Source organism: Bos mutus, chromosome 1 (assembly GCF_027580195.1).
Source record: "Bos mutus isolate GX-2022 chromosome 1, NWIPB_WYAK_1.1, whole genome shotgun sequence".
Taxonomy (NCBI): domain Eukaryota; kingdom Metazoa; phylum Chordata; class Mammalia; order Artiodactyla; family Bovidae; genus Bos; species Bos mutus.
In genome coordinates this window covers 23918529-23934778 of record NC_091617.1, presented here as the reverse complement: position 1 = coordinate 23934778, position 16250 = coordinate 23918529, and the positions used below count along the sequence as shown (strand labels likewise).

General features: G+C 36.3%; 1 protein-coding gene across 9 annotated transcripts in view; it reads right to left on the bottom strand.

The window, feature by feature from the left end:
• The window catches only part of ROBO2 (roundabout guidance receptor 2), a 665412-nt gene that overhangs the window by 11127 nt on the left and 638035 nt on the right, over window positions 1-16250 (bottom strand). For 4 of the 9 annotated variants that reach the window (XM_070367751.1, XM_070367755.1, XM_070367758.1 and 1 more), the window contains 2 exons: window positions 6121-6303; window positions 3388-3561 (listed from right to left, as the gene is read on the bottom strand). In XM_070367751.1, the coding sequence (XP_070223852.1) occupies window positions 3388-3561; window positions 6121-6303 (357 nt within the window). Of the gene's footprint in view, window positions 1-3387; window positions 3562-6120; window positions 6304-14893; window positions 15804-16250 lie in introns of those variants that run through there. The other 5 variants (XM_070367761.1, XM_070367768.1, XM_070367781.1 and 2 more) reach the window with 2 other exon arrangements.

Genomic DNA, 16250 nt, shown 5'->3' with positions numbered 1-16250 from the left:
CCTCCCCTGAGCTCTCTACATTAAAAATATCTCCCCCATGTCTATAGTTCTCAACTTCCTTCCTATGTTTTGTTTTCTCCATGACACCACCATCTTGTATATCCTTATTTTTCACTTTTATATATATGTTGGTCTTTACCTATCTTCCCTCACTAGAATGTAAGCTACAGGAAGCCAGGGATTTTGTCTGTATAGTTCCCACTGTGCCTGTCATTTGGTAGGAGCTTAATAAATATTTGAATGAACAGATTTATGAATGAATAGATTAATGAATAGAATAATGACTCATTTGCTCAATGGTCAAAGTTATTCCATGGCAGAGCTGGGAAAGAGCCCTTTCTCTGAAGAGACATTAGGATGAGGGGAGGACAGGCTGGAAGGTGACAATTTAGGGAAAAAAGGCTGACAGAGACCTTGCCTCCTTTGTTCAGCATTGGTCAATGTATTCACTTTAAAGGATATTCTTTGGTTTATGCAAATGGAATAGATGATTTGCACTGAACAATGCCTACTTAGGTGAGCCTTTATCCAAGGGGGAAGAACATTTCTTAATATGTGTGTGGGTTTTTGCATAGTCTTGGAAGCAGAGACTGATACTGCCTCAATAATAATATTCCTGCTCCAGTGGTTAGTTTGATGCCATGTGACAGAGTTCCTGTCCAAGAAGGAGTGAATGTACCGCCTGTGGGACAAGCCATCATCTCATCTAGTTGCTCACTTGTGCCCAGCTCTTTGAGACTCCATGGTCCACCAGGTTCCTCTGTCCATGGGATTCTCCAAGCAAGAATACTGGAGTGGGTTGCTAGTTCCTTCTCCAGGGGATCTTCCCAACCTAGCATTTGAACCTGGGTCTCCCACATTGCAGGCAGATTCTTCACCATCTGAGTCACTGACTAGCCATAGAACATTCCAGATAATCACTTATGCTCTGTCTTCCCTCACTCAGAAACCAGGAAGGTCCCATCTTGGAAATAACGGGGTATCAATATTTAAGCAAACATCTTTACAACTTCGAGGAGAGCCACCTGACCTTTATAAATCACTGTGTCTGTGAGAAATAAGCTCTTATCATGCTAAGCCACTGAGGGGATAGAAGCTGTTTGGTACAGCAGCCATCAATAGTTACCCTGATTAATATATTCATAAACACTGTTGTAAAATCTATAATGCAAAAATTTTACTGTAAAAGATCTGTACATTAAGTGCTACTAAACTTCCCCAAAAGAACAGTTTGATGTTACATACAAATCATATGAACTTATTACTGATGCATGGACTCATACCATATAAAAATTACAGCATAAACATCTGTGGTAAAATAATAGTATTCTTAAAGATGACCTGTAGAGTGCGATCCAAAATAAATCTTCTTTATCATACCTAAAATGTCTTTGGATCAAACACTTGTGAGCCAAAATATGCTTTGCAATATCAGTACTTTCAGAATGTATCTACTAATGACACATAATCCAAAATCTTTTTTGGAATGCTGGTAAATTTGAAAGTTTAGGAATCTATTTGTTTTTTGGAAATATAAGCAATATATCGATCATGCCTTTAAACTAGGAGGTAGCTTACTTTAACTAGACATTCTGAAGAAAGCTTGCAAGGAAAATGTTTTAGGGAGGAAAGAAAAGAGCTATTTTATTGATTTATATTTTACATCTTCCACATATTCTGGATATGATCTTCAAACATTTTGGAAAAGCCACAAAAAAATCCATATAGTGCCTGGATATTTCCCTCTCTCTCTTCATGACAGTCATAGCAGGAAAATCATACAAAATTATTAATGCTGAGATTTGTAATAGAATATCAGTGAGTAGTCCTTTGTACTTAGAAGGAATAAGATCAACACTATAGACTGCTTCAAGTGCTCAACTAATCTTCAGATCACTGGGGGCAGAAAGGAGGTGGTACACATTTTTGCTCACCACAGGATATCCACTTATCTAGAATCAAAATCTTGATTGTACCCTTACCCTTGTATTCCACAGAAACACTTTCCAATGAAAACAAAGGAAGCAGGAAAGATAAGTAAACCTGAAGACTTTTAGACAAGTTATTTTGGGCTTTTAAAGTCTTCTTAGCATTATAAAATGACAAGAGAAAGCACAATGGAGACTGCCAGCTAAAGACCTACCCTCAAACCAATAAAGAGCAAATACTTCCTTTCCAAGGAAGCCTCATCCTGTCCTATAACGCTAAGTCTAAGAGACTGAGATGAGTGCCAAGAACTCAGTTACAGCTTCTCAAAGCTAACTGCATATTAGGTTCTCCAGTGGAGCTTTAAAAATACTTATGGCTGGTTTTCACCCCAGAACAATTAAATCAGAATCTTCAGGGTGTATTTTAAGAGTTCCCCAGATGGTTCTAACGTGCAGCCTGGCTAGGTTCATTCTTTCGATGTTTGGTAGTGCTATCTCAGGAAAAAGTTTGTGTGCTTAGCGGAGACAGTGTAGAGAAGGGGGAAGAAATTTACCTTTTGGTCTGACATTATACTGGGCTCTTTACATACATTATCTTACATATTCCTTAGGATAAAACTTCAGTGTAAATACTTTTTTCCCCTTTATTTAAACATATGATAATTAAGTTGAAAACAGAGTTGATGAACTATTCATTATTGAAAAAGGATGTCTTCCAATAATATTTTGGTTCCTGAAACTAGCAGTATGCAAAGACTGGAGGCTGTATATAAGTGAAAAAATTGAAATAAATCAGCAAGCTATGGGCCAAAGTAAGCCATTGTCTGTTTTGTCAACGAAGTTTTATTGGAAATCAGTTATATCCATTCATTTACGTTTTTCTATAGCTGCATAGACACTACAATGGTAGTGTTAAGTAGTCTTGATAGAGATTGTTTGGCTTGGCTAAAGCCAAATCTATTTACTATCTGGACTTCTCAGAAAAAGTTTACTGACCCATCAACCAGATGGTCTATTAGCCCCGAAATTCATGAAATTTAAAAATTCATAAACTGGAAATCACAGTCTTTTTCAAACGTGATTCCATCTAAGATATCTTAATTCAGCTTCAAAAACGATTTGACAACAAGGCGACTGCACATGCTACTTATGTTTTCTTCCTTAATCTTAAAAAGGAATGGTCGTTGGAAAGCACTAACGGAAAAATGCCAGACCAGCAGAAAAATCAACATTGTCAAGCAGGATGGCATATATTTCTTGGGGTTGGATAATTAGGAATAAATCCAGATTGTTCAAGAAAAGGGGGTGTTTTATTGAAACAAGACCACACTGCCAGGTGTTCAGCCTGGTCACATAACAAGGTGATACCTGATCTACCATCATGTCTTGAAGCTAAGTTAATGACTTCACAGAACATGTCTCTTCAGTTAGGAGACCAGAGAGAAGAAAACAAACCTACCATCTGTCATTCCTTCCCTTCGGTGAGGCAATGCTGGTTGCGGGTCCACTCGCCCGCCCTTGTGTTTTTTAGTGGGCCGAGGCCTCTGACTTTGACTCAGGGCTGCACTGGTGTTACTGTCCGTAGAAAATGGGCTGGTTGGTCGAGGTCTTTGAGAGGAGGTAAAGGCTTTACCTAGAAAGTAAACAAAGGGAACGAGATATAGAGAATGTTATTATAAGGCACTGATTCTGTCTTGTATTTCTGCTCTAAGACTAACTTCTAAAGCTGTCTGGAGATGTCATTTGAAGATACAAAATACTGGTCCATCTCCATAGAAAAAAATATGCCCTCTTGCATTTTTTTGGTCCAGTTTTTATAACCAATATACTACCCACTGAAAAATGCAAACAAATGAATATGAAACAAGTCCACCACCAATCAATATTCCTTGATTGTATTTTTATTTAACCTTGGCAATCTTAGTGATATTTTCATAGATATATGCAAATTTGTGCAGCTTTTATTCCTTAAAATTAAGAAAGCTTTATCTGAAGTGAATTATGTACTGTCTTGTTTAATCAAATTTCACCCTTGGAATCTTACGAACTTTCTTTGAGCACAGAGACATTTCCTGTAGTAATTACATTTTAAATTTTACATGAAAGGTCTGCTCAGACACATATATTAAATTGACCTTACCACCCATACACATACACAATGAATTCTACTTCTTTTAGCAGAAACTCAATAACATTAGTGTATAGTGTAGGATAAATAGCAGTTTAAAATCACCTTGTAAAATCACCAAAGTGCAATAGGTGTTTTCTGATGAATAGTACTCTATCTGAGCAGACTCCAAATTCTTATTGAAAAATGAAATGTGCTATGTCCTTTTCTTGTAGCTTAGTGTAATATGTCGAGAAATACATTGTGGCAAAAGGTTAACTAATAAATTTTCAACATCTTAGGGTTTTAATAATATGTTTATTATGGCCTGAGAAGGTTTATGTACATATATTTATTTTCTTGTGCATGTTTTCATTTCATTAAAAATTATTGTATGTAGTTACGTTTTAAGTCAATGTGACATGATACTGCTTAATGTTTTATTAGCTATTAGCATACATGCAAGAAATGTACTTATGCCTTCTAATTTATTAGTTTCCTCTCACTTTCTACTGCTCTGCTTATAGCTATGCCACAAAAAGCACTCAGGCAACATAAAGTTTCTAACTTAGGCCTTATAAAGCAAGAAAACTCAAATAACTGTTACAGTACAACATATTTTAGTTCAGATGCTATCTGAAAAATAAACCTCTGCAATGCCTGGGGAATCTTCCTTACTTTGTAGATATCTAGTGCATACTCAAAAGAGATGGTGTAATGTTATATGGTGGTATAATTCAAAGAAAGTTCCCTAAGACTCATTTTTATAACCTGAGAGTTTAGTGAAGGGTCAAAGTCATTTATCTTTACCTTACTATTTGAATACTATTAAAATGCATGTAGCATTTCATTGGTTTGTTTTGTAAGGCAGCTCAGTTTAATTCTTATACCAGAGTTTTCTGCTATGTGCATTTAAGACGTACACATAGTCATGTATTAATAACAGGATCATGCCAAAGCTATTTTGTTCAGTAAAACAAATGATTACAAAATTACTGATCTATTAATATAGTGAATCACATATTTATTTTCGAGTTAATAATAAAAATCCTGTAAAATTACATAATTGGTCTTTTATATTATTATTATTTATTATTTTCAGAAACCCAAATTAAATTGTGCTACAGAAAAATACACAAGTAATCATCATTTTATTCAACTGGCAAATGCAGTGGGTCTATTTTTCATTAGCATCCTTTAAAACAAATAATAAATTATTGGATTAAAATCTTAACAGCCAAACAACTACTAAGACCATCAGCCATTTGAACTGTTAGACTGACAGCCTCAGACCCATTCCCCCCATGCTGAGAAAGCCTTCCCAGAAAATGCATTTGCAGAAAGAAACGGGGCAAAGGAAAGTAATGGAGATAAAAGCTGAATAATGTTAATCACTGGGTACATTATTGATTGTGTGAGAATTTTGCAAAGTGTGAGTTATTGAAAATTTAATGGCAATCTTAGTTGCAGCTTGGCTATAATAGAAGAAGGAAGCAGATTCCAGTTAATCAGTAGAGCTTAGAAGGGAAAGGGGAATAAAGGATGGAAGGCTGTGAAAGTTAAAAGTGAAAGTGAAAGTTGTGTCCTACTCTTTGTGACCCCATGGACTATACAGTCCATGGAATTCTCCAGGCCGGAATATTGGAGTGGGTAGCCTTTCCCCTCTCCAGGGGATCTTCCCAACCCAGGGATCAAATCCAGGTTTTCCACATTGCAGGAAGATTCTTTACCAGCTGAGCCACAAGGGAAGCCCAAGAATACTGGAGTGGGTAGCCTATCCCTTCTCCAGGGGAATCTTCCCAACCCAGGAATCGCATGAGGGTCTCCTGCATTGCAGGCAGATTCTTTACCAACTGAGCTATCCAGGAAGCCCTGGAAGGTGGTGAGTAGGAGCTTATTCTTGGCTCTGCAAGGGGAGTATCAGAAGAGAGTTCTGGTAATAACTGAGCATTCAGACTGTGTCCATGCAGATTAAAGAAAGCCCTGCAGTCAGACACACTGAGAAGAAAGAACAGGAGGTCAATAGCTCATTGTTCAAGGAAAAGATTCTCTCATGCAAAGAGTGTTGACTCAGAGTCTACCAACCTGTTCTTGTAAGGCTGGTTCCATCCAGCCTAAAACCAGCTTTATCTGCTGCTGCCACCAGTGCTTGTGCAAAACTGCCGCTGGCAAAGATGGAACCATCTGAGGAGCTACCTACGCTAGATCTATGACTAGAAAACTTACGATCCTCATCAGATGCAGAGCCCCATCCATTTACCATTGAACCTAAAAACAAATGTAGTTGTCTAGTGAGTCGTAGGTATTGAACAGCTCATCGGCTTGTACACACTCTACTAATGAACAAGTAGGATTCCTCCACTCCTCGCTCTTCCTGGAGGTAAACCTGGTTTCATCCAGATTTCTTCAGCCATGCGCAAACATCATCCACATTTTAAACATTTCCAGAAGAGAAGAATTAAGCTCACTTAAAACCTGCGTCTGTTTGCAACCCCTGAATAAGATGTTTCCTATGACTCCCTTCTGATGTTTTTCAAATTGCTACACAATTATTTTCTAAAAGAGAATTACTATGTATATTCTAAGGTCTAGAATTCAAAGAATAACACTTTTATTGAAATAAAGTATAGCATATTTAACGTCAACTTATCAAGAACTCAGTTGAACAAATAGCGTGAATATATTTTGAATTTAATGTAGACTAGTGATAATTTTAGTGAAATGTACACTTGCTTACTGCAGAAGGGCTAGAATTATTTTCAGATTTTCAAATAAAAATTTGATTACTCAGGGAATAATAAAAACTAATAATAAACGTGCATAAATAATATCAGAACAAATAGAATATAACAAAATATTTATTTTTGTAAAGTTGTTATTATTTTCAAAGCTCAGTATGTTTTCTTTGTTTTGCAATTATTTAAAGAGCTCTAGTCTTCTCTTTAATACTAATCTCCATTTTAGAAAATTAAACATTATAAAGAAAACTACTGACATTAATATGGATTTTTCTACAAAGTGCAAAATGGCAACAGAGGGAAAGAATCATATCTTTATGTGTAAAGAGTTGCAAAACACAGGCTACTAAGAAATGATACTTAATTTTAGCAAGTCATTTACACTTGTATCCTTTTTATAGACCAAAGCACACTGAGACCGTACTCAATTGCTTAATAAAATTAATATTACAATATTTCAGTTGATGTACAATTAATATATGATACAATAAAGATACCAAGTGTTGCTTATCCCAAATTTTTAAAAAGAGACTTAAGTGCCATAGTCTTAGTCTCTTTTATGTGAATATGTATTTAATTTATTTAGAAATATTAACTAAGTTAATATTAGTTCATAGTATTAACTAATTAACTAAATTAGTTATTTACTAAATTAGTTAATATTAACTAATATTAACTTAGTTAATATTTCTAAATAAACCAAATACATATTCACATAAAAGAGACTAAGACTATGGCATTTAAGTGCCATAGATTTTTCCCCCTTTTTCTCTAACAGTTAAGAGACAACAGTATAATGTTGCCGTGATAAAGTCTTGTACCTTTAGCTGAGGTGCCAGGATGCAATAACATGGGTTCATGCACTTTCAAGACACAGAAAGCAGAAACCAGAGGGGTTAGAAGGATCAGAGAAGTTAAAAGGGTGTTAAGTGTAGCAGGGAAAGATAGAGTTTTGATTCTATTTGCCAAAAGCACTGAGATGCACTCTTTCCTTTCCAAACAAATTCCCTAGACACAGGCCACTGCAAGGAAGCCAAGATAACACCAGCAATAGAGCCTCCTCTGAGAGAACTGTTTCTGAGTTAATCATCACAAGTCAAGGACCAACAGCCTAAATTGAAAGGAGAAATGATGCAATCAACTTTGCAATATAATGCTAGAGTAGGTAAGAAAAAACCAAAGTGATTCAACCAGTGATCACAAAAGAACATGAAACCCTAGAACTGAGGATATTTTCAAAACATAGGAAAACTCAGTCCTGGTCCTTCCTATGTCCTATTTTCAGTATTTCTAAATGTCTGCTGAATATCTGCAAATAAATCTGTGCCAACTAACTGAAACTCACTCTCCAAACAACCATCTCCTTTTCTATATCTCCAGTTTCATTCCTGATTTCCTTCTGGTCCCTTCTACCTTCCCCATTGTTGTATGAATCATTCTTTTCTGAAACATTGATCACATAATTCTGTTTGTCCACTCAAAGCCTTACTTAGTTTGTCAATACATATAAACACCAACTGAGGTGTTTGAGATCCGTCAATACCCAGCACAGCCTACCTTTCCAGTCCTATCCCTCTAAAAGCCTGTGCCTTGTTACCTCTCCTGCTTTCTCTCATTCCTTTAACACATCTCTAGATTGCTACTAACTCTAGTGCCCACCGCCAAACTTTGAAGTCCAAATCATCTCTTTTACCCCCCTAATTCTACTTCATCTTCAACCCTGTCCTAAGAGACTCAATCTCTTTACCTCCTGCGTTCTTTAAACAGTGTGCATACAATAGCATATCATTATCTCTGAAATGGAGCAGACTGTTTGGTCCTTGTCCCCCATGTCCTCTGCCTGCCTTTTGTCTGTGGAAAAACTTTAGCCATAGGATAAGTTTAATCAGAGAAATGAGAAAATGCAAAAACAAAGGAAAACAGACAAAGGAGATCAAATAGTAATAGTTTAGTCATTAAGCATATTCAAGGACATTTAGTTCCTTTCAAGGGCTATAGATAACATCCTGAGTCATATCCTGTGAGCTGTCTTATAGATTCTGAACCCCCAGAATCTATAACCCCCACAAAGTGAAGAAGTTCACTACCTGATGACCAGGCTGTAGTGAGGACATAAGCTGCCACAATTCTAAGAACTGGCCTCAAGAAATGGGAACCAACTGACCCTGGAACTGAAAAGTAACTTCTTAAAACAATCAAGATGATGCTGGTCAGACCACTAATGACCAATTTCAAGATGATTGTCAGAGCTGACTGAAACACATGCTGTTTCTGCATGTTGCGCCCTCTGACAGCCTATAAAAGGTCTTGCCCACTGATTATCAGCGGTGGGGAGTTGGCCTTTGGACAGGTGCCCACCTTCCTCTCCCCCAACCCTGCCATGCCAGTATGTAAAACAAAGCAAACCTTCCTTTCCACCAACCTGTCTTTTTACTGGCTTTCTGAGTGGCAAACTGGACCCCACTTTTGATTACATCTCTACAAATTGGGCTTCCCAGGTAGTACAGTGGCAAATAATTTGCCTGCCAAAGAAGGAGATGCAAGAGAATCAGGTTCGATCCCTGGGTCAGGAAGATTCCCCTGGAGTAAGAAATGGCAACCCACTCCAGTATTCTTGACTGGAAAATTCCTTGGACAGAGGAAATGGGGTGGCAAAGAGTCGGACATGACTGAGCAACTGAACACACGCTATAAACTAGAATTTGTTGCATATGTTTTCTCTTCCAGACAATGGAACTCTGGAGATCAGGAACTACTTGTTATGCATTTTAATACCTCATGTACAGAGACATTGCACAGTAAAAATTCAATAAACATTTGCATACTGCATTAAATGTCTTCAATAGTTTTATTATTCGGTATAAATTCATATGTGATTTTATTCCATGTGTAATTTCCTAGCCTTGGCCTTATGTTAGTTACAGCCAGAACATACAGTAACTCCAAGAAAATTTATTAAATAAGGAGGATAAGGTCAGTCAACTCTTGTTGATGATTTGGACAATGAGGAAAAAATGATGTAATGAGTCCTTCATATGATGATTTCCACATACAAATCTGATTTACCCATGATGGAAAGTAGGAAACCTCATCACCCCAAACTAAAAAGGCGCCAGCGCCCTCAGCTTAGTATAGCTGAGTTTGCCTTCAAAACGGAGGGCAAGAAGCAAACAAATAAACAGAAGGTTATTGTTACCATCTTTCTAAATTCCATATATATGCAGAAGAAAAATTTTTCTGTCCCTCTTTGTTCCTCTGTTTTTTTGAGATATGGAGTATACATGATACATGCATATATATGTATATACCCATGATATATGGAATGGGTACATTGTTGCAAATATGTTTAAAGAAAATTGGCAATATATTATGAATAAAAAAGTATATTATATATATTGCATTCCCTCCATATTGTAAAATTGTTAAAATTTAACGATTACTAATGTCACCTCTCTGTCGCCACCATTCTTTCTTTAGATTTAAATAGCAAAGATTATCTGAGGATTTATGTAAACTATTACCAAAAAGAAAAAGGACAATGATTATAAGAAAAGAAAAACAGTGATTCATCAATTAGAAAGTAAGCCATTTTTACTAGTGAAAGTCCACGCATTGCAACAAAGACCCTCTGCAGACAAAAAAAGAGAGAGAGAAAAGTAAGCCCTTTTTTTTACAATTGGTTTTCTTTCATAAATGTAAATATAACCATGAAAATTGAAACCAACACTAGGTAAAACAGCTAAGGTAGAGATTCTTCATAAATTATAAGCGATCCATACCAATCTGACATGTTATAGCCCCAAACATAATCAATACATATTTAAACATCTAATGAAAAATGAATCTGTGTCACATAGCCAGATTTATTTGTGTTTGCATCTTCCATCTTTCCAAATTTCTCAGGTTTCAAAATTGCTGAAAGCCAAAAAAAAACTCTCAAATGTATTCAAGCTGTTAAAGAAGAACTGCCGATAGGACATTAAGTTGTTGCTCAAATGTTACTGAGCAGTAAAATACCATGATAGAGTGGCATCTTGCTGGGTCTCCATTACATCTTCAGCACTAAAATTAATTTATGATCAGTCATCAATTCATTTACATGTCATTTTGTGCTAAATCCTTCCTTGCTGATAGATGCTTATCCTTAGACCCATTAAGCTAAAGTGTATGCTTTATAATATGACCCTGCTAATTGTTGCATTACCATTTTTATGAGATACAAAAACTGGCTGTCCCCCATTTTTTTTAGGAAATATTTAATCCATGAATTCTTCCTATTTAGTACAATATATCTATCTGTTAAACACAATCTTCAGCTCTGAGTGTCTTTGAACACATCAATCCAAATACTGACCTCTGCCTAGATGTAGAAAAACATGTCTAATATTTAGAAGCTCTTTCACTCAAATGTATTGAATAATGCAATAATTCACCTACATTCCTCAGAGAAAGGAATGTATAATATAGACAGAAAGCAAAATAAGAAATTAAAAATATCTCTTCCTTGGGACCTATGACATCTGCTCATTTGATCTACTCAGATAAAAGTAGAATATATGATATTCCTCTTTTATCTATTAACTTTTGAAGTCTGTGTTTAATTTCTTTTTAACTACATCAGAGCTGTGGAGACTGTCTAAGAAAGTTATTTAATGATTTTTAGCATTCCCTCTGAAATTTCCCATTGTGAAAATATGTCCCTTAAGTTTTTGCAACAAAAGCAAAGCATCAGGTCATGCTTTTAAGTGGTCAGTTCTTTAAAAGCTGTGTGGTTGAGTAAGGCGGTGGGGCTGCGAGGTTTTGTTTTCAAAATAATCTGCTTTGAGACTTGCAGCAAAAATCTCCAACGACATAAACTACAGTAAGTATAGAACCCTGATTTCCTTTCGACCAACTTATTTATGTAGGGTCTAGCCATTAAGGAAAGTTTTATTCAAGTCACATCATAGTATTCACTCTCACTCTTATTTTTGTGATCACTGAAGCGGTTAGAATCTTGGCTTCACATTCAGGACATTTTTCTCCTGCCCTTTCTCTTATTGTCTTTTGTTTCTTTATTCCTGTGGTAGAGTCATTAAATACAGGGAACACTCACCCTTGACTCCCACCATGGAAGTAAAAAAACCAAAAATGTGTATTAAAGGCTTCTCCTATCCTGCTGTCCCAAAGTGGTGGGTTTGGCATTTAGACAGAACTAGTACAAGCATTGAGAAGGCAATGGCATCCCACTCCAGTGTTCTTGCCTGGATAATCCCAGGGACAGAGGAGCCTGGTGGGCTGCAGTCTATGGGGTCATCACGAGATGGACATGACTGAGCGACTTCACTTTCACTTTTCACTTTTATGCATTGGAGAAGGAAATGGCAACCCACTCCAGTGTTCTTGCCTGGAGAATCCCAGGGACAGGGGAGCCTGGTGGGCTGCTGTCTCTGGGGTCGCACAGAGTTGGACATGACTGATGCAACTTAGCAGTACAAGCATATTCCTGAAGACTGAAACAATCCTGTATGTTTATTTCTAGGCAAAAAAAGAGTGTGATGTGCTGTAATCAAAACATTTTTCTACTTTACTAAAACCAAATAGGTTTAAACTGAAAGTTAAAAGAAAATAATAAAAATGTGATTCCCTACAAAAAGTGGTGATGAGTTGAATTTTGTTAGCTTGAGTCAGTATAACTGAATATAGAACTAAATGTGAGAAAAACAAATAATAAAAGTTACATCTAAAAACTATAATTTTTGATCTTAAGTTTATAGGGGGTAAAAATTGTTTCCAGAGATAAAATAATACACTGTATTTGTATAAATATATATTTATTCATATATGTATACATGCACAGAAAGCGAGAGAGGAGACCAGGAAATCACTTTCCTCTTGAGATCATGATAATTTGTCTTTATTTATTTATTTTTTTGAGGGGCACTAATTTTGTAATTTATTTGAATTCTTATCACTTTTGTCTTTTTCTTTCCCCCACCCTAGGAAAAGGCATTTTCTTTTTTTTTTTGGGATGACCTGGAGGGATGGTACGGGGAGGAAGGTGGGAGTGGGGTTCAGGATGGGGAACACGTGTACGCCTGTGATGGATTCATGATGATGTGTGGCAGAACCAACACAATATTGTAAAGTAAATAGCCTCCTAAAAAATAAAAAAGCAAAAAAAAAAAAAGATAATTTGCCTTTAGAGTAAAGCTGATTGATTTTGAATATTTTTCTGCCATTTATCAGGTGGGTGAGCTTAAAAAAGTCTTTAAACCCCTCTGTGCCTCAATTTCCTTATCTATAAAGTGAGAATAAATAAAGGATTATGACAATTAAGTGAGTTAATATATGGTAAAACCTTAGAACAGGGATCAGTGGACTTTTTCTATAAGGTGTGTGTGTATGCTAAGTCGCTTCAGTCATGTCTGACTCTGTACAACCTTATGATCTGTAGCCCGCCAGGCTCCCCTGTCCATGGGATTCCCCAGGCAAGAATACTGAGTAGATTGCCATGCCCTCCTCCAGGGCATCTTCCTGACCCTGGGATCGAACCCACGTCTTTTACATCTCCTGCACTGGCAGGCAGGTTCATTACCACTAGTGACACCTGGGAAGTGTTTCTATAAGGTGCTCAAGTCAAGGATTAATCTCTCAGTCATGTCCTAGATACTAAATATTTTAGGCTTTGCTGTCTTCCTCATATGATTTTTTCTTGTTTACTTAAAACCCTTTTAAAATGTAAGAAAGTTTCTTAGCTCACAAAGCCACTCATACCAAAAACCGCCAACTGTTCAGAAGAGTGCCCTGCACATACTAAGTGTCGTGTATGTGCAAGTTGCTATTATTACTATTATTATCAAACCTAAATTTCTAGCCAAGCAGTTGGAAGGAATAGATTTTCAATAAATATTTGCTGTGGAAGTAAATAAATAACAGATTTTCAAATATATTTTCCATTTCTGAGTATTATGAACTGAATGATAACATCCCCCTAAAATTCATGTTGAAGCTTTAACCCATAATGTTATGGCATTTTGAGGTGGAGCCTTCCAGAGATATTTAAGTTTAGATCAGGTCATGAGGGTGAGGTCATCATGGTATGACTAGGGACCTTAGCAAGCTCTCCTGCCATGTGAGGACATAGCGAGAAGATGGCTTCCTGTAGGAAAAGGGCTCGCGCCAGAAACCCAGCCTGCCTGTATCTTGATCTTGGACTTCCCAGCTTTCCAATATTTGCTGTTTAAGCCATCTAGTCTATGATATTTTGTTATAACAAACCAACCAGACTAAGACACCAAAATTATGAGCTATAGAATTACTGATATTTTCCTCTCTTCTTGGCTTTTTCCATCCATGAACCATTATTTCAAACTTTTTAGAGTCCCTCATAAATTCGTTGTTAAGAAAATATCTGAAAATAATATACTTATTTTTTACAAATATAGGCTCTGTGCCTGGCTAACCACTGATGTTCCTTAATGTGGCAGCTGTTGGAATATAACATATTTCAGAAGTAAAATTATAAATAATTTTACATATAGGCTAATTACTAGCCCATCTCTGTGTTATCATTGGACTTTTCTTTCCGTTGGCTTTAACATTTAAAGACTGGAACATAATTGTTAGTTCTAGTTCACAAAAAAATGGTCATTATGCTTATGAAAATGAAAATAGAGAATTTAGATGAAAGAAATGATTTACTCACACCACACAGAAATTTAGAACTCAAAGTGACTGACGGTAAAATCAGAATCCTCTCTGTGGGCACTTACCATCTTAAAAACATAAAAACCCAATGGAAATAGTTTCTGTTTTATTGCCCACCTCATTTAGCACCATTAAGCTAGCCTTGAGTGTCTGAAGAAAACATAAACACGTTAGAGCAATAGTCATTAGCATGATGATTTCTACAGCATTTGGTCTGTACATACATTCATCTCAGGGCCATCCCCATGTACACACGTATGTGTATACACATGCTCTGCTACACTCACAATCCTACTTATGCTCATATACACACTCCTACATAGACACACACACACACTTTACACATATTCACAAACCCTACCTAGATTTTCAGACACACACACACTTCTGTACACACGCATCATTTTTTTTAAATGTACTTTTATTTTTAACATATTTACTTAAATTACAATTTAATGTTAGAGAGCAGATGAAATCTTTGATCATACCTTCCCCACAAAGTTACTGTAAAGCCAAAAAAAAAAGGAAAGAAAAGAGTTCCTACTTGGCTTCTTTGGTGAAGAGTGCAACTTCTTTTACTAAGGAGAAACATTATTCATAGGATAAATTTATCATGAATACATATCTAAACACACTGAGGGTTTTACATGTGGTAGTAATTAAACAGTGACTTCAAGTAGGAAAATAAAAGTTTTTCTTAGCAATAAAAGCTTCCATTTGAAATGAACGTTATATTAGCTTCAAGGGGAAATTCAGACTGTTTTTAACCACAGTCACATTGGATAGCAAAACATATTAGTAGGTGAGCATGTAGAAGTTCAAAATGACATTCTCCTGATTTATAGATATATTTATCCACTTTGACACTATATTTAATAAAAGAACTACATAGGCTATGGCTGACTTTTATCATTGCAATGTTTTTACTGCATTCCTAACTGAGAAGAGTTCAGTATCATTACTGAGATATGCAAAAATATGCAGAATTTTACCCTGAAGGAGATTATGCTAGAAATTCAGGCAAAGGGGCTTAACATAATATTGCACTATTAAGTTAGCTCTCTGCATTCAACGATTTAAACTTTTGCTCTGCCACCTTCAGCTGGATCTGGATTTCAAATCACAGGAGTTCTTAAATCTTAATTAGCTCGGCAAGCAGACAGCCCTCAGGTAAAAAAGAAAAGCTGAAAAGTGGAGGCTTGTGCATTACATTGTGTAATTCAGGAAGTCACGCAGGGAAAACATGTAGGTACCCATGCTTCTTCATCACTGTCATAAGGTAGTCCCCACCAGTTTTTCTGAACTGTAACATGCAGTGTAAAATCGGTGCGAATTAAGAAGCTGTTGGAATAAAAATGAATTAAATGGAACTGTGGTAAAAGGCCTCCTAGAATGAAGGGTGTCATGAAGGTAAATACAGAAATGGGTAGGCTTACTGAAGAACCCAATGATATACAGAGGCAAGCATTTGTAGTAGGTATGTCTTTATAGCCAGGTAAAAGGCCCCCGTGTGTGTGTATCAAAGAATGGACATTTACTTGACTAAAAGGACCAAACTTTTACTTTTCTCTATAGTCACCGTGAAAACACTAGGATTTAAGTTTTTTTTTCAATACCATTTGATAAATTTACATCCTTGGATATAGGATGCAATCCTGGGATCATCCTAGGGGAATACCAGTTGCAGCCTTACACTTGGTGAAGGAGGCCAGAGAAAGGCAAAGGGGTAAACTTCAAAAATAACTGTATTTCTTGGAAGAGCAGCAATTATTGGATCAACAATATGAA